We start from the raw sequence: 17,854 nt of genomic DNA on the forward strand, positions 1-17,854 counted from the left end.
CAGCTCTGTGAAGACAATTGTCCAGATAGTGCAGTTTTTGTTAGAGCCCAACACATAACCTATATGAGAATAGCAAGTGGGAGGTGAATGGTGCCTATGTACCCAATCACCCATAAAACGACTTAAACGTAACCATTAACAGACGCACCATGTCCCCCCCAATTGCAGTGCAAGAGCCTCAGCACGTCCAAGTGACTGGAAACTCTGATACAGAGGCAAGTCCGAGATGGCTGGAACTATGCAATATTAAACAGGCGGAAAGAGAAAGATCGATCCCCGTTGCGTGGAGGATCCCACCAAGCTGTCTACCCGCAGAGAAACGTCTACTTGATGTGCCGACCACCTGCGGTATCCTCACAGAAGAAGAATCCAAGATCACTTCAGTGTTCAATGTGATAGAGCTCCTGGAGCAGATCAAGAGTGGAAGACTGTCTTCCGAAGCCGTGACTACAGCATTATGCAAGAGAGCTGCTATTGCGTAACAGCTTGTAAGCACTTTTGAGACCGGTTTAAATAAGATCTCTATCTTGGATTTTCAAGGGGATCGGCTACTTACTAACAGGCTGTCTTCTAGGTAAACTGCTTGACCGAAGTCTTTTTTGATGAAACGATCCCTAGAGCGAGGGCCTTAGATGAGGGGAAGAGATTGCATCCTGAATGGCCGATTAGGCCACTACAAGTCTACATGGCCTTCCAATTTCATTAAAAGACCGTTTCAAAATAAAGGGACAAGATTCTTCGATTGGTCTTGCCTGTTTTGTGGGAAAGCCCGCAACAGTCAACTCTATACTCGTAGACGACCTCTTTTCCCTCGGCGCCATTCTATACTGCAAGACCGATCTTGGTCAGCTAATGCTGACAGCAGACTCTGATAACAATGTCCTTGGCCGAACACTCAATCCTACTCATATCGACATGACGCCGGGGGCGCTCAAGCGGCGGGGAGGCCGTATTAGTAGCATTGCGAGGTAGCATTCTCGGGGTAGCTACGGATATGGGGAGAAGTGTTCGCGGTCCTTGTTCTGCAACTGGTGTCTACGCACTCAAACCCAGTTCTGGTATCATCCCCTATGACAATAAGCAGATTGCAATTTCTCCCGGTATTCGGTTTGTGCAATCCAGTGCTGGGATTGTGGCTACTGCCATTCTCTGTTGAGACCTATAATGGAGGCTGAGCCGTGGAAGCGGGACGTCACCTGCCACCATATACCATGGACACGGAGATATCAGCAACCAAAAGCACTCAGAATCGGTGTTATTATGGATGATGGCTGTTTTACTTCCACGCCGCTCATCCATCGTGCCCTTCGAGAATCAATTGTGAGGTTTGAAAAAGCTGGACACCGTGTGATTGTGATTACTGATAAGCTTGATATTGGGCGGCTTTAACAGCTGATCTATGCAACTTTTTCACTAGATGGGTTTGAAATGAGTGTTACTACTGGTGAATTCCGAGGAAAACGAAACTGAGTTTTGGGCAGAGTTACCGAAAAGCCATCGAAGAGACAGGTGAGCCTCTTGTCCCATCCATGAAGAAAATACGCTTGCCAAATATCCCACACAGAAGCTTGGAGGATCTTGTACGCTTCAGTTGGTTGGAAAAGCCCAGAACGACGAAGAGTTCGCCAACGTTGCTGTGCAGATCGACTCGGTCTTAGACCCCAAGCGCACAGGAGCATAAAAACGCCTTCATGTTGGTTTGTATTTAGATAGATAATTATGGCTCTCGAAATGTCACATACGGACTGTACTATCTTCAGTTGCAGACATATCATTGGAAGTTCAAGTGTTTGTTGATAATTTCGCTACCGCATACGGAGTTATGTTGGGTCTAACCAATTACACCAAATAGCTGCGAGCTTAGTAGATATCAACCGTATATTACAGCTGAGCTTGATATGGAATATGCAGCCATCGAGTCCTCGTATAAAAGGTATAAACAAACCAATTGTTTTAATAACATCGATAGGTTGATAGCCGCAAAGCTGAGCTGAAGAACGTTCTCAAGACCCCAGAAATGATATGACCACAATTGGGCAATAAATGCGTATACTCAGTGACAATAGGAAAGTTATCTAGGACTGGATGGTGATTTTATTTCTAGGGCAAAACTGGCTAGAAGTGGGTGACAATTCCTAATATCACCGCTGATGTTGATAGACATCCCTTTCCCCTGTGTTGGTTGTTTCCCGTCTATACTCTGGCTTCAAACTGGTATACAAGACCCCCTATACCCTCAGGGGTTCAGGGATTATTATGTGAATACAGCTTATCAGGGCTTCTTTGGATGTAGGTTTGGGACCTCAGTGGTGATGTCTGCCATAGCCCATGGGAACTCGGTATGGACAATAAACCCAATTAATCATTATGAGTTCTGATTTCTACCTTCCAAGGTTTATAATCGCTGTTTGTTACCGGTATAGATTCCCAGTCCTTTCTCGTTTTGCTAATATGGAGAATTCACACAACTGGACCATGGGGTCTATAACTAATGCAAATCATTTCTAGAAGCAGCAGCAATCAAACACATCTGAGAGATATCACAGTGTCTTCCCGGTCTGTCCAAAGTCGTTTCAACATAAAGCACATCTCAACAGATACGCTAAAACCCACAGTGAGAGGGGCATATACACTTGCGCCGTCTGTGGGAAATCGTACGCTCGCAGGCATGTTTCATGAAATGATTCAAATTGATGGACAACGTAACCAACATGATAGATCTTCTCTCCGCCCAGCATTTCTGAAGTAAACTGATGACTCATCTCGCAGAGATGTGTTAACTTGTCAACCCCAGCAACATCTCGTGTTTCTTCCGAAGAGAACAGAAGTTGCATGCGATGAGTGTCAAGTTCGCAAAACAAGATGTGACAACAGGATTCCATGCGCAAACTGCTGGTCAAAGGGCTATATTCTTCAGACTCACCATTCTTGGAAGTCACCTGGGCCCCAAGCAATTAACCCGCATCATCTCAATCCACTCATCGCCAACGAAATGTAGTCGGGTTTATATATGCCACTTTTCCTGGCAGACACGGTCCCGATAGATCCAATGGCTGGAATTCAACTGCCTCCAGCACACCTCAGGTGTGAGATAGTTGATATGCCAGCATTCGACGCCAACAATCTTATTATCCGGATTTTCCGGCCGCAAATGAAATGGATACCATTCCAGGATCTTCAAATTCGTTGCTATCAATGTCCACTTCTTCTTCCGGGTGGCATAAGACTCTTGCTCGTGCCACGGCACGGGCATTCTCTCAGGTATTGGCTCATTCAATAGTGGGTTGCAGTACTTTCTCCGAGCTGATAAATCGTTGATCTCAATTTAGGATCAAGAGCAGAACGATACAAGTCTTCTACCACTTGTTGGTTTGTCAAGTAAGATGTCCACCTTGTATTGTTGCAAGAGCTAGATTACTGATTGGACTGGCCTCTAGGAGTGCGCCCCGTCAATTGGTCTTGCTTCACATCTTTGCGTGCAAGCAACCTGCCGTATAAGTATGATTGGTCTGCCCCAGAATGCGTTCCCCATGGCACGAGTATTTCGACCAACTTCTCAGTGTAGCAGGAACGAGTGTGTGGGGAACCAACTATCGCCGAATTTCCAGTTCTCTTCAGTACAGTTCAACCCTAATCCTCTGTCATCTCGCCATCATCTCACTGTATACCCACTCGCGGAATCTCCATCATGACACCGAATGCACGCTATACGCACCTCCCTTCCACCCCATCGGCTCCTCATTTGATTCCAGCACGTTGACCTGGGCGCAGTCTCCTTCTGCGCACCTGGCCATTTTCAGTGCTGTCTCATTATTTTCCATTCTTTGCCGGAACACAGAGGTTGCAGGTTCAGGCCGATTGCACGGCGTTGAGCCCAACCCAATGTCTGCAACGGCGCGTATTCGCTCTGGCAAAGAGCTGTTGGAATATGCAAAGTCGGCCGCAACGTGCCCACTTTGCTGTCCAAACAAGGTAACATCAACAGAGCCCCTGAACCTGCTATCAGATGAGCTAACAGGGTCACGGGTGCACGAGGGGATTGCGAACGGTGGCTCTGTAGCATTGGGGAGTCTGAACATTTGTCAATGAAATATTTACAACATTGCAGCTCTTTTCATCATTTAGAGTCTAGACGAATGAGACAGGTCTACTCAGTCTGTCTTGAGGATCAGCGGGTCAGAAGTAGAAAAGTATTGTGTTTGTGTTGAACAGGAAATTAGACCATTGCACTAAAGACAGAGCCCCATTATAGGGGTGGAGGATATCTGTAGTATCACTGGGTGATACATGTAGGCGTGAAGTGGTGGATATCCTACTATTTTTATGATTGCGAAGGCTTTAATAAGAGAGCAACATGGCTTCTACACATATCATTTATGTATAAATGTTGGTTGGTTATTGAGTATGCCAAATCAGTATCACTAAACAGATTTCGAGAACTGTAAGCATAAAAATAAAGCATTCTAGTATTCACTTGAACTGTAGTCATAAGTATAGCTAAATCAAGTAGCAAACCTTTGTATACCTAAACAAGTAAGCAAAGTTTATATAGGTGGTTTCGTCATATATAAAGGGGGCGTCGTCATCAATCATCAAAAGTGTTCATGCAATCCAATTTCAAAAACCAAGCAAGACTTGAAAGACGCCGGTCAAGATCCAAAACACCGTTCCCCTTGTAAAGTAGAGTCATGTATGAGTCGAAGGTCGTATAGACCGTTTCTGGTACGTATTCAACCTTGTCCCCTTTGTTCCAAAATAAGAAGAACCGAGACCATGATCCAAGGGAACAATAAACAAAAACCAAAAAAGATAACGCCGAATTGAGAACCACCCTCTCCATTTACCTAGGTAGTAACCCTTCCTGTGTACCTTTGCCCCTGCCCTGATGTTCCCGATGCACCACCACCTATGCAGTTCCGATAACAACCGCTTTCCACCGAATCGATGATGGATTTGGGGGACCTCTCTTCTCATATCATAGATATTTATTGATATGATATTTCGAAAAGATTATGCAAAAAATCGCTGTATGAACAAGTAAAAAAAAAAAGAAAAAAGAGAAAAAAAATCCTCCAGACAGGGTGATCAAAACCTGATCGAACTCCATTGCCGGGGGGAAAAATATGCAAATACCGCGAGAAGCGGTTCTGTTCTCCTGGTGAGAAACATCTGTCGCTTTGAGACTTGTGTGTAAGGATAAAAGGATCCAAAAATTCAATAAGCTGCTTGCCCTGTCCTGGCATATCGACGTCCATCCAATATGACTTCAGGGGACTGTCGGACCTCGCCGAAAAGGTGCCGACTGGTTGATGAAGACTTTGAAGACTTTGAAGTTGACTTCGATGTAGACTTTGAAGATACGGCGGCTGGCCGCACTGTGATGACCTCGGTTTCATCATCGTAAGTATATGTTGTTGTGCGAGTTTGTTTAGACCTGGGTGCTGCTGAGCGGTCTCTGGTTCGTTCAGATTTTGACGACGATGGAGGCGGAGGTGGTGAGTAGCGATCCGGTTCCACGACAATGGTTTCTCTGGATCTGTCGGCCGCATCGACATATTTGTACTGTTTGATCTTCGCGGATGCCCCTTGAGGCATTTCCGGAGTGCTAGGTCCACTGGAATAACCAGAGTCATGTCTCTCGGTAACTCGCGTGCGGGAAACGCCTCTTGCTCGCGAGGTAGCACGTGCATTGGAGGGCCGAGATGCGGAGACCTTAGCGTCTGTTGTCAAACTAGATACCATGTTGACTAGTCCCGAAAAAGCGCCCTTGGACTCTGATCGGCTCGAACCCTCCCGTCGACTGCTGCGAGGAGGATATGGTGCAGTAGCAGAGCGAGTCATTGTAGGGGGAGCTCGACTTGAGACCTTTTGAGATGCGGCAGTTGACAGACTAGGAACAGTTCGTCCGCGTTCAAGCTCACGCTCTCTCCGTTCGAGTTCGCGTTCACGTTCGATGATGTCACGCTCTCGTTGTTCTCGTCGTTCTTGCCTTTCTCGTCGTTCTCGGTCTCGGTCTCGGTCTCGGTCTCGGTCTCGTTCCCGGTCTCGTTCATAATCATAACTGCGGTCCGGAGAATCCAACCGTTCATGAGATCTTCGAGAAGTGCGGGGCGACGAAGGCTCGACATGGACTTCCTTGTAATTATGGGAAGAACGAGTTGAGTATCGAGGAGTCTCTGAATGACGACGCTCCCGTTCTTCAGCTTCTGCGTGTCGAGATGAATGGGATCGTATGACGGGATCCTTCTTACGGCCAATGTACTCCTTAGCCCACGCTTGTTGACCATCTAATTTGGAGTATTCCTTATCAAATTCATCGTAATCATAACTATGCTCCGAATCGGAACCGTCAGGCGAGTCATGCCTACGATGAGAAGTCGTCGTTGTGTAAGCCGTTTCTGTCTTGCTGCGACGTGGTGGAACAGATTCACGGTGCGAAGGATATCTCGTCTCAACTTCCACTTTGGCTGTATAACGAACCGTTCCGGGTTCGTCGTCGCTATCTGACACATGTGTAGCGTATCGTTCGTACTTGTCCGAGAATTCCTGGCGGCGTTCCTTGGTGCGTGTCTTTGCACGATCGTTGTGGGCGGCTTTGGCATAATCTCGGTCACTTTGCTTTGCTGCCTTTGTCGTGCTATAGGTGTACACGGGCATGGATTTCGCCTTTTTCCTCTCTTCAGATGCCTTGGTATGCGGGCGCTTGGCACTGTCGTAGTATTTTTGAGAATAAGACACCGGCTCCTCGGAGTAGAACATGTCGTCACTACTCGTGAAAAAGCCAGCGTCGGCTGGTACTCGCTCTTCGTACATACGTCCATCGCGGTATTCTCTGCTTGCATAGGCTTTCTGTGCTGCAGATTCCTTTCTCAAGGCGTTCAAATAGACCTCCTGATCGTAAATCTGTCGGCGCGTGTCATCGCTCAGTATCTCATAGGACTCTTGAAGCTTTTGAAAATCATTAACAGCCTTTTCACGCAGACTCTCATCTTGGACCTTATCTGGGTGACATTTCAGGACGAGCTTGCGGTAAGCGGTCTTGATTGCTGAATTGGGAGCATTCTTGTCGACTCCCAACACGGTATAAGGATCGAAATCGGGTAAATTGCTCGACATATTTGATAAATGGTTGTGTGGTGATCTATCATGAGTAGAACTGTGCTAAGGATCATGTAGAAGGACGACGGGTGGCTTATAAAAGATGGTATGTGTCGAGTCGGTCGACGTAGCAGTCACCCGTGGTATGGTATGAATCAACGTATGACTGAGTAAGGAACGTCACTTTGCATTGAATGATGAATTGTAGTCAACGCATAATCCTTAGTCAATCGGAGTCAGCTAGATGAGTCGTAATAATATTAGTTGGACGATAGCCATGGATATAAGAGACAATAGCGATTGAGGTGACTAGATAGATCGGATGCGACAGGCACACAGCCTCTTTTGTTCTCCCAGCGGGACGGTAGAGATCGGGAAGTCGAAGAAGGAGAGGTGTAGAAAAGAAGGATCAGAAGAAGAGAACAGATGAGTTGAGGATAGATCCAGGAACGGCCAAGACGGACAAGTAGATGGAAGGCGAAAAGCCGGGGTGGCAGAGTATGTGATGGGCCCTTTCCCTCTTTGCAGAACAAGAGGGTAAATAATAATAATACGGAGGTGGTAACGGTACGTACCTGTCTGGCAAAACTTGGTTGCGAGCACGGGACGATCCAGCCAGAGCCAGACACCTGAATGGCCCACTTGTCCCAATGGCGACCCACTCGCACTGAACAGTAGTCGTGTTGCTGGTAATGGTATTGTAACGGTCCCGTGATCTCCAGTCTTTTTGACTGTCTAGACCCCACGTCCACTTAGGGTCAACTCTGAGAGGAGGCAAAGAGGCGAAAAGAAGCGAAGAGAAAAAGGCTGCCAGCAACGGAACGTTAACTACAGTTGGGTAAGCCTGTAGATCGAAATAACGCACGGTTACCAGCGAATCGCGGCTTTACGGCACTGGCCACTTGAATCAGATAAAAAAGGGACTAGAAAATTGTTCGTTGTAACTGCGCCACTCCGGTCCCTCCTTCTTCCTTCTTCTTCTTCTGTCTCTCTTCTCTCTCTTACTCAGCAGACGTCCGATTGCTCCGTCCTGCAACTTCCGGGTGACTATTTGTGAAACCGAATCGGAGAGACCGTTGGCCCTTGGACAAGAGAGGAACAGCCTGGAGGGTTCTTCTAGACCGGAGCTCTTTCGAGAGTCTTCACTGTCATCTGAATAATAGATTGGTGTTATTAGACTTGCGCAGCGGCGCAGCAGCATAAGAGTTAACTTGTCTTGCCTCGTCTCTGCGGACAACTAACAAAGAAAGCAGCGGTGAAGGCGCTGCCCAAAGCAACAGAGTTGCCCCCTCTTCCCACTATGGGCGGTCAATATATGGATAAGTTGGTACTAGCAGTGTTGTTGCTGGGTACTAAGTTTCATCGCTGAGTGTCCAATGGATACTTTCTGGATAGTGTGCTCCAGATCTGTATGCGTGTAACTGAATGTTTCGTTGCTGAGGGGGCTTGCGATAGGCCCCGCTGTGAGACGTGGGGTTCTAGTACGATACGGTAGAGTGGTTCGTAAGGGACCAGCGCAACGATGGATGATGTCGCTAGGGTCAGACGATTGAGTGAGAAGAATAGTAGATATGCAGTGACTGCATCAAGAGATCAGATGCGCTGCTTATGGATGGATGATTAATCCCAGATATGACATGGACAAGACCGTCTGTTGTTCCCCAGGTTTAGGTACAGGTACACTTTGCAGATATGAGATCATTCGTGATGATCCGAGAATCGACAAACTTCAGGAAGGGGAGAGATGATACAGTCAAATATTATATGTGGTAAATCCTCTATGATCAACCGTAGCCTGACAGGCTTCTAGTCAGGCCGATCTCTTGGTCTGTTCACTCCTTTATACACCTGTTAGAGCAACGCTGCCACTCATAGTGGACCGATACAGAGTACAGGGGCACTCGTATTGTTCAAGCGTTCAACAGATAGGTGGCTTCTTCTATGAGTTCCAGCATACAATAGCATCGACTATTCGACCTCCTCCGTAAAAGGGAGTGAAGCGAGTAGCCTGGGTCAGCCTGTTGGGAGCAACCCGGGGAACAATCCAGGGGTCCAGGGTGAATCTTACAGGTCGAATGAACCGAAGCAACACCGCCTCAAGGGGATGAGTTTGCCTGATTGAATGATTAAGCGTTGACCTGTCTGAAATCAGCTTTATTGAATCCGGTCAGCCTCAGATACCTGACTTTAAGACATGGTAGCTCAGGTCCGCGGTTTGAGCGAGGAATGTTCGTTTCGTCATCCTTTGAGGCTGTTGGGGCTTGTCTAGCATACCCGGGACAGCTAGTTAGGCCATACTATCTCGCCAAGGCCTTAGGGCCTTAGGCCCTAGGTGTTGAGTTTTGACTCCAAGAAGAAGAGAAGAGAAGACTGCCAAAACAGGGCAGCAGTCAGTCGTGTTTGCTCTGTTTGCCTGTCAGCGTACTGTAACAGTACCGTATTTATTCTCAGGACGCAGCAGCCAACCAGTGAGATCACGTATCAGATTGAAACAGGGCCTGGGCCCATTGCGCCCGCCAATCAGCAGACAGGAGTGCATTAATTGGTCCGCTGTTCCTCACCCCGCGATGCAGCCACAATCATCCATCCATCATCAGTCTCAGTTACGCACCCCTCTTTCTGTATCAGTTTGGCAATGTGACAATACCATGATCCACTGTCAATCTATACTTCAAGTCTCAGAAAGTGGAAAGAAGTGCAAATGATTCGACACGCTCGAATCTTCAATAACGAACTCTACCAGTCCGGCATATTTCGGTGCTTTGATATATTCACGTCGAAAGGCAAGAAAGGCTCCGCCACGGCATGCCTCGAAAGGGCCACCCAACTGATTGAAAGTCTGATTGGAGACCTTGAACCAATACATATTCCCTCTTTTCTAGAAGGCGACCAACCGCTACGACACCAACCACTTAGCAGCTAATACTTACTCGCGATAAATGAGCACAGGACGCTTATGCACCACGCCTCTGCCATGCGGACACTAACTAACTGTGCTACGTATTAAATGCGAAATAGCGCGCTACGTTGCTGCCAGAACAGGTACCACTGCGGATCTGATGCAGTGAGTTGTCACTTTCTCAGAAATGGGGACTGCGGTATTTTACGACGGGTTTGGTCTTTGTTGGGCTTCAAGCCCAGAACCCTTTGGGTCATGTCACGGGCTATTATTCCGAGGAGAACGATATTCATTGAACAACACAAGTTGTCGTCGATCGAGTGTCAAAAGTAAGGAACTTTTAACCCGAACAATAGAAATCCATGACAAACTTAGTTTATGTGACACAAACTGTCTGAGCGGAAGAATAGAATTCCTGCTTTGGACTTCTTGTCAAATCCAATCGGAAAAATTACTTACAGCCACTCACTAGGTTGTCCAAGAAGGTCATCAGATGGACGACTATCAGCCAGGACCAAAATATGAGTCTCTTGTCTTATCGATTGGCGGGACGAGCCGTAGCGGGTGATACGTACCCTTTATGTTGTCACCCCACTACGACATAATAAACTGACACAATAATAATCAGACAATCATCCAAGTTACGTACTGATAGACACAACAAGAACACAAGTAATCAACAAATACTTTTAGTAGTATCGCTCGATGAGGCGGTCATGCAGTCCGGTCATGCACTCCAAAGCTGCACGTCGAGTCACAAATCAAGGCGGTTAAGTGTGCCAATCAGAAAATACTTCGTCCTTCACACTAAAGGTCAGAAGATTGACCGATTTCATGATCTCGTCGAGTATAATAGACGGTAGTAATTACACTAGTTAATTAAGATGGGATGAAATTTGAGAGTCGAATATTTTCCTATGAATAGGTGCCCTCCATCCCCATTAAGAAGTAATGAGCATGTGTAGCTTCTCATGTTCATATGACTGCTGGCGCTTGCTCATGGTGTAGGCACAGCTAAGATGATTATTCGACGGTAGGAGACTTGTGGGGGCGGGCCTCGAACGTGCATTGAAGAAACAAGTCCAAAGATGACATGCTCATACGGAAGCAGCATCCCAGACGGGTAGGTTGATATCAACCACAACAGGTCGATTGAACGCCTTTCCACCAGTATAGGGCCAGCTCTTAGCCATAATAGCAGCATTGACAATGCAAGTCTCTTTCCTCAGGCGTCTGTCTGCATAATCATGGCGCTTCTGTTGTATCTCACAACTGCTTATGTTTTCTAGCGCACGCTGCTTCTTCCCAGTAAGATCAATTAGACTCTGCTTTTTGCTGCTGGCAGGAGGTAGAGGGTTGACATTGATGGTTGTAGGTGATGCGATTCCATTAACATTCTCATTCCACATCACTCGTTGATACCCTCGACCTTCGTGGACATGACCGCAGACAGCTAGAAGCGGTCGAACATGGCCCATAGAATCAAGCAATTGCTCGCAGCCGTATATTCCACCTCCACCTTTGGGACGGCCAGTTGCTGTATCTTCACCTGGCTGTCTATCACACAGCCCTAGTGGAGGTGTATGGGTCACCAAGATATCGGTATCAAGCGGGATTTGACTCCATAATCGATTCCCATCTTCTTGTGATGACGAATATCCAAAAGCCCAAAGACCCGAAAACCGAGAGAATGGCGACCCAAAGACTTTGAAGGTTGTCTGAGGTCCATCTGGTCGTGTCAGTTTGACCACGGTAGATTCGTGGTTGAGAAAAATTATCGGCGTCGATGATGTGCCCTTGACTTTGTTCACAAGATCTATAGCTGTAGCGTTCTCTTCTTGAGCCGCTACATCCCCATGGAAATGCGACCCATGTTCTGCATAGAACTCTGGGTCCAGAGATACATCATGATTGCCTGTATGATCTTTAGTGGAAATAATCCTCATTGAGTCATTCCACATGCAATAACATCAACATACTAACCCGCAACTACAATCCTTACTTCGTAGTTCGCTTCTTCAATCCACTTCAACGTGCGTGCCAGTTCAGACCTGGTCCCTCTGTTTGAGAGGTCTCCTGCATGGATCAGGACATCACCAGCCGGCAGACTGAACCCTTCTATTGGAGAGTAGCCATGGGTATCCGATACACAAACTATACGAGTCTTCCGATAATGAACCATGCTAGGTTATTGCGCCCATAGTTAATTCGTACATCTAGAGTCTAGAGATGTCGTTGACAGTACGAAGCCAAGCCTGGGAAATATGGATCTCAATCACGTGATACTGAACTAAAAGAGGTTAGCGGAAGGGAATCTACCACAAACGGACGGCAATCTAGGGCACCAAACCCTAGCGCACCAATTTCTGCCGCTAAGACACCTCAATCAAGCGAGACCTCCAAAGCGTTGACTTGCAACTCCAGACCGACAACCCATCGCGCCAACAACCAGCCCTTCGACTTTGCTGGATATTATTCGAGTACCAACCCGGTGACAAGAGCAGGATGTCCACATTCGAGCCAGTTGTACGTTATATCCCGCTTGCTGCAGAAGTTTTTTTTTCTCGCTTTCTCTTGATACGGAATTTGTGGTGTTGAAGAACATGATGATCGGGAACGGGGAGAAATAATCAAAACGTCGAGCGCATTGGGCTAATTTGGTTGCTATTTAAATAGGTCGTTATCGACGGCAAGGGACACCTCTTGGGTCGCCTGGCCAGCATTGTGGCTAAACAGTTGCTCAACGGTCAGAAGATTGTCGTCGTTCGATGTGAAGCCCTCAACATCTCCGGCGAATTCTTCCGCGCTAAGCGTACGTCAATTATCATTCCTATTCTCGATTCTTTTTTTTTGTTTCCGTCTGCAAGGAGAAAAAGGTGGAATTACGTGGATAATTTAGCAGATAGCAGGTCTACTTGACTATGCGAAATATCTCCTGCAGTGATGGACAGGGGAACCAACGAGACAGATTTCGGGACAATGGAATGACAAACTAACGTTTTTCTGTGTATAGTGAAGTACCATGCCTACCTTCGCAAGGCCACCCGTTTCAACCCTACCCGTGGTGGTCCCTTCCACTTCCGTGCTCCCTCTCGCATCTTCTACAAGACCGTCCGCGGCATGATTCCTCACAAGACTGCCCGTGGTGCCGCTGCCTTGGAGAGACTCAAGGTCTTCGAGGGTGTTCCTCCCCCATACGACAAGAAGAAGCGTGTTGTTGTTCCCCAGGCTCTCCGTGTTCTCCGCCTTAAGCCCGGTCGCAAGTACTGCACCGTTGGCCGTCTCAGTCACGAAGTCGGCTGGAAGTACCAGGATGTTGTTTCCAGGTATGATCTTATCTCTTTCTATTTGCCCAAAGTGGCAATCATAAAACCAGCGAGAAAACTTATTAACATAAACATAGACTCGAGGAACGACGAAAGGTCAAGAGTTCAGCATACTACGAGCGCAAGAAGGCCATCCGACGACAGCTCGCCCAGGCCCAAAAATCCGCCAAGGTTGACGACAAAGTCAAGAGCCAATTGGCTGAGTTGGGATACTAAGCGGTTTGTTGTCGGCGGTGAAGGTGTTTTGTGGTTGTTGGGCAGACAAGTGTCTGGAACAAAATTGTGATAACAAAAGAATAAAATGGAATTGCTAGTATGGTTTAAAAATCAGCGGGACCATACAGGGCGAATCTGAGTCACATTTTTGTTTCCTCGCATTTTTATTTCATTTGATCATGAATTAAAAAATTAACGTCATCATTTTCAAACGAGTCAGACATGCTGGGTATGGACATGGTGATGCTGTCAAGGGGAAGAACTCGCTCCTGGACAAAAAAGACATGATGATATCAGTATGGCACAGTGCCGCCTTGAATATTTTATCTTTCTTGTGGCGCCATGAATAATTGAAAGAATTTCTGAAGTTCCAAATTGATTTTGCTGCTCGTAGAATATACCGGTCTACTTGAAGCGATACGCTTACTATTCGTCTTGGAGTACTTCTAGTGAATAGCTTCCTTCTCTCTGGAATCCTTTCATTTGGCATTTGGTTCTCCTAAGGTACTTAAATATCACCACAACATCATTCGGTAAGAGAGCAAATACATTAATCTAAGAAACGACCAAATGTCTTCTACTCAAGACGCACAACTCTTTTTTCTATCCTACGCCAATCCACAGCAGTACATAGCAATAAGACAGCAAGAAAGAATCAGGTATCAATCTAAGACCCTTGAGTATAACAAACATCCGGGTACTTAGGCAGCCCGTCAGTGACATATGCATTTCTCTCGACGTGTCCCAGTTCAATGTCTCGAGGAGCTGATGAATTCTGTGGTTTTTGCGAACTCCGGTGACGACGCCAACCGCCACAAACTTCTGTGATCACCGTAACCATAAATAATGCTATGTAGATTATAACTAATGCTACTAGCGCACCTCCAAGAACCAGGAGCAGAATTTTCCATGCTGCCCAGGTTGGGCTCGCTTTTTTGGATGCGGTATAATAATATCTTTTGTCGAGTTGAAAGGGGGAAGAAAATATCGAAGCAGTATCAGTCAGCAACATGCTTGTTCTGTCCATTAACGGGCACGGCAGTCAAATATGGGCTGTTAAGACTGCGAGCTTTCTAGTATAACCGAATGTTAGGCTTGAGCGGCACACTTGGGGCTTTTTGTGCCACTGTCGTCGTAGGATCTATCCTTCGTTTTGTTGTTGTCGTCGCTCCTGTTCAATAACAGCAGAGGTTTAGGATGTGGTATGGATATCCGCGGTCGGAATCAGAGGACAGGGACGACAGCGGGTTTATGACAAGCAGGGATAGACAGGACGGCGTCTTTGTATGGAAATATTGGTGATTCAACAATTTAAGAGACCTGGCAGATTGGAAATGAATATCCGGTGCAAGATAGGTCTGTAGCTCCTGCAGCAGATGTGGATGAATATATAGGAATCTCAAGATGTAGGAGCCTAGATGACCGCCTACAGCCTGGGGCCCGGAGCCATCTGGTCTGTATCATTGACCTCGTTGTAGTCGACACATTTCAATGATCTGGAAGGAATATTTGTCGGCTCTGGAATAGGTGAGATAGCAACCACGGGTATGCAATAGTTGCCTAGGAACCACTGTATACTTATAATTCAGGTCTCGGCGAGATCCATCAGGCAGAAATACGAGAATCATATCGATATCAAGAGGAATTTCGACATAACCACAAATTGCGAGGTATGGACAGGAAGTATCAATGTATTGCTGAAGCTCTATTCAACCGACGCCTTCCTCTGTAGGAAATGAACGTACTGCTTCCTTCATCATGGTATATAGACACCAGGGTAATTGGTTAGTAACTCTGTAAGATAGACAGATAGGCAACGTATCCCAATGGCTTCAAAAGTTCAACCACTGGACATAAACTGCAGAACATAGGAGAAGTCATGGAGTTCCGCGATGTGGAGCTGTCATCGAAGCCACGATCTTACCTAAGCCCAAAAAGGTCTAGCAATAGCCGACCCGAACCGTTACCCCAGAATATCCGAAAGTGGTGCCTGAATAGCCAGGCAATTACCGAGGACTTTCATTCCCCGCGTGCCAAAACCACTCTCCCTTCCTTTACGCCGGTGTCCCAGAAAAAGACGGGATTTGTCCTGCTCCCAAGTCTTTTATTCCATCCCATGTCGACTCTGGAGCAAGAATAATTGAGTGTTCGGAACCATGTCGGGTCCTAAATCTCGTCTTTCAGGACTTCTTGGCCACTTTCTTCACCCTTCCCAGGTCGATCATGATGTTCACAGAGTCCCCAATTATCATACCCTCTCGCCTACGTCTTTTCTCCCGCGTGCCGCTGCAATTGAACCTGATGTACGAGCTTTCCAATGTCTTCAGGAGAAAATGTTCGAAGTTTTAACACTTGACCCTAATCTAGGCCGAGGCTATCTACCACTTGACTGCGAATAACAAGGTTCTACGGCGAAGCTATATCGAGACGGCAGACCGCGCCAGAGGTCTTGCCTATTATCTCAAAAAGCGTAATTTCAAGCGTGTGGGCATTCTAGCACCAAATACACCAGCCTTTCTTGAATCTATATTTGGGATTGCGGCCGCTGGTTGCGTTAACATTGGTTGGTTCTGTCTCTTGTTTTGACTTAAACAGCTCGCTGATATAGGCATTTAGCGGTGAATTATCGGCTGAAGCCCGAGGATGTTAGTTACATCTTTGAGCACTCTGATGCTGAACTTATTATTGTCGACGCGGAGTATGTATCACTTCTGGATCTGTTCAAGAGCGAGCACCCGAATATCCCGTTCTTGATTGATACGGATACAGATGCCACAGAGGGAGAACTGAGTGGGCCATTTGACGCAGCAATTCTAGAGGGTTTGGATTATGATAAAGATACAGGAGCCAAAGGATGGGATGCGCTAGAAACCCAGACTACAGATGAGAATGCGACTATTGCTCTCGCTTACACAAGTGGCACCACTGCCCGTCCCAAGGGTGTAGAGTTCAGTCATCGAGGTTCATATTTGGCCGCAATGGCAAATGTCATTGAATCAGGGTTGAACTATCACAAGGGCCGTTGCGGGTACCTATGGACCTTGCCCATGTTTCACGCGATAGGTAGGACAACGATCTCAGTGAATTTGATGTAAGATCACAGTGCTAACGCTAATATGATCCAGGTTGGACATTCCCATGGGCGGTTACAGCAGTAAGAGGCACACATTACTGCTTACGAAAGATCGACTACCCCTACATCTGGTATCTACTGAAGAACGAGAATGTGACCCATTTCAATGCAGCACCGACAGTTAACACCCTTTTATGTGCCGCCAAGGAAGCAGAAAGACTTCCAGAACCAGTCAGAGTTACTGTGGCTGCCAGTCCACCAACAGCACATTTATTCGAGCAAATGACGAACCTCAACCTTCATCCAGTCCACGTCTATGGCATGACAGAGACCTACGGTCCCATCACAAAGGGCTATCATATGCCTGTGTGGGATACACTCCCTGATAAAGAAAAGTATCAGAAGATGGCTCGTCAGGGCCACGGTTTTATTACCAGTCTCCCGGCTCGTGTTATCAAGATGGACGTGCCTGAAGGTACCATAGTTGATGTGCAACGTAATGGTCTTGAGCTAGGAGAGATAGTGTTTGAGGGTAACATATGCGCAAAAGGCTATTATAAGGATCCAGTAGCCACAAGTAAGCTATTCGCGGGGGGAGTTCTTCATTCGGGTGACCTCGCAGTCTGGCATGAGGACGGAGCCATTCAAATCATGGACAGGGCCAAAGACATCATTATCAGCGGTACGTCTGATAATTTCTACATCTGTGCGAAGAATGTTAACTGACTGGCACATATAGGAGGTGAAAACATCTCCTCGGTAGCTCTAGAGTCGATGCTAGCTAATCATCCGGACATCCTCGAGGCAGGTGTGGTCGCCGTTCCAGACTCTCATTGGGGGGAGAGACCCAAGGCATTCGTCACGGTACAAGCAGGCAAAAATGTCAAGGGATCGGATATCATAGCATGGGCAAAAACAGCGAGTGGAATAAGTAAATTCATGGTTCCACGCGAAGTTGAGGTTGTTCCCGAACTACCAAAGACTAGCACTGGCAAGGTGAAGAAGAATGTCCTCCGGGAATGGGCCAAGGGAGCAAAGCGAGAGACTTGATAGATTCATGGTTTGGTCCGGTATATAAAGTTCTAGATCTTTGGATATTTAGGAGCGCACTGTCTCACATATTTGGTAGCCACAATGACTATGAATATAGTGTCACATACCACTGCTACTGATGTAATTCTAGGAAGGAATACCATAAAATGTTATTAAGGAACTAAGAGAAAATTAGTAAATTTGAAGTAT

At 46.8% G+C, this 17,854-nt stretch overlaps 6 protein-coding genes across 7 annotated transcripts, besides 1 other annotated feature; 3 read left to right on the plus strand and 3 right to left on the minus strand.

The window, feature by feature from the left end:
- Nucleotides 1–55: 55 nt before the first annotated feature.
- Nucleotides 56–1,681, plus strand: TSTA_032610 (uncharacterized protein; the record flags this gene model as incomplete). Its single annotated transcript, XM_002480396.1, is given in 7 exon segments — nucleotides 56–443; nucleotides 575–679; nucleotides 727–949; nucleotides 960–1,107; nucleotides 1,158–1,353; nucleotides 1,482–1,509; nucleotides 1,536–1,681. The coding sequence occupies 7 exon segments, from the start codon at nucleotides 150–152 to the stop codon at nucleotides 1,679–1,681; spliced, it is 1,140 nt and encodes a 379-aa protein (XP_002480441.1). The 5' UTR covers nucleotides 56–149.
- A 2,005-nt stretch (nucleotides 1,682–3,686) lies between these two features.
- TSTA_032620 (uncharacterized protein) lies at nucleotides 3,687–4,063 on the minus strand (the record flags this gene model as incomplete). The annotated part of the gene is made up of 2 exons (XM_002480397.1): nucleotides 3,687–3,786; nucleotides 3,837–4,063. The coding sequence occupies 2 exons, from the start codon at nucleotides 4,061–4,063 to the stop codon at nucleotides 3,687–3,689; spliced, it is 327 nt and encodes a 108-aa protein (XP_002480442.1).
- A 976-nt stretch (nucleotides 4,064–5,039) lies between these two features.
- Nucleotides 5,040–5,068: a microsatellite.
- A 198-nt stretch (nucleotides 5,069–5,266) lies between these two features.
- On the minus strand, nucleotides 5,267–7,116 carry TSTA_032630 (DnaJ domain protein; the record flags this gene model as incomplete). The annotated part of the gene is made up of 2 exons (XM_002480398.1): nucleotides 5,267–5,375; nucleotides 5,435–7,116. The coding sequence occupies 2 exons, from the start codon at nucleotides 7,114–7,116 to the stop codon at nucleotides 5,267–5,269; spliced, it is 1,791 nt and encodes a 596-aa protein (XP_002480443.1).
- Nucleotides 7,117–10,670: 3,554 nt separating this feature from the next.
- TSTA_032640 (Ser/Thr protein phosphatase family protein) lies at nucleotides 10,671–12,467 on the minus strand. The gene is made up of 3 exons (XM_002480400.1): nucleotides 12,348–12,467; nucleotides 11,981–12,287; nucleotides 10,671–11,912 (listed from the first exon to the last, which is right to left on the minus strand). The coding sequence occupies exons 2-3, from the start codon at nucleotides 12,177–12,179 to the stop codon at nucleotides 11,095–11,097; spliced, it is 1,017 nt and encodes a 338-aa protein (XP_002480445.1). The 5' UTR covers nucleotides 12,180–12,287; nucleotides 12,348–12,467; the 3' UTR covers nucleotides 10,671–11,094.
- Nucleotides 12,414–13,993, plus strand: TSTA_032650 (60S ribosomal protein L16). Its single transcript, XM_002480399.1, has 4 exons — nucleotides 12,414–12,523; nucleotides 12,674–12,809; nucleotides 13,011–13,323; nucleotides 13,401–13,993. Exons 1-4 carry the CDS (start codon nucleotides 12,503–12,505, stop codon nucleotides 13,537–13,539), a joined length of 609 nt encoding a protein of 202 aa, XP_002480444.1. The 5' UTR covers nucleotides 12,414–12,502; the 3' UTR covers nucleotides 13,540–13,993.
- A 1,615-nt stretch (nucleotides 13,994–15,608) lies between these two features.
- On the plus strand, nucleotides 15,609–17,773 carry TSTA_032660 (AMP-binding domain protein, putative). Of its 2 annotated transcripts, XM_002480401.1 has the most exons (5): nucleotides 15,609–15,842; nucleotides 15,907–16,102; nucleotides 16,156–16,602; nucleotides 16,665–17,294; nucleotides 17,352–17,773. In XM_002480401.1, the coding sequence occupies exons 1-5, from the start codon at nucleotides 15,696–15,698 to the stop codon at nucleotides 17,660–17,662; spliced, it is 1,731 nt and encodes a 576-aa protein (XP_002480446.1). In that variant the 5' UTR covers nucleotides 15,609–15,695; the 3' UTR covers nucleotides 17,663–17,773. The 2 variants fall into 2 exon arrangements, with proteins under 2 accessions (XP_002480446.1, XP_002480447.1); XM_002480402.1 differs by having other exon boundaries at nucleotides 16,665–17,773.
- The last annotated feature ends 81 nt before the right edge of the window (nucleotides 17,774–17,854 follow it).

Source organism: Talaromyces stipitatus, genomic scaffold (assembly GCF_000003125.1).
Source record: "Talaromyces stipitatus ATCC 10500 scf_1105507295541 genomic scaffold, whole genome shotgun sequence".
NCBI classification, from domain to species: Eukaryota; Fungi; Ascomycota; class Eurotiomycetes; order Eurotiales; family Trichocomaceae; genus Talaromyces; species Talaromyces stipitatus.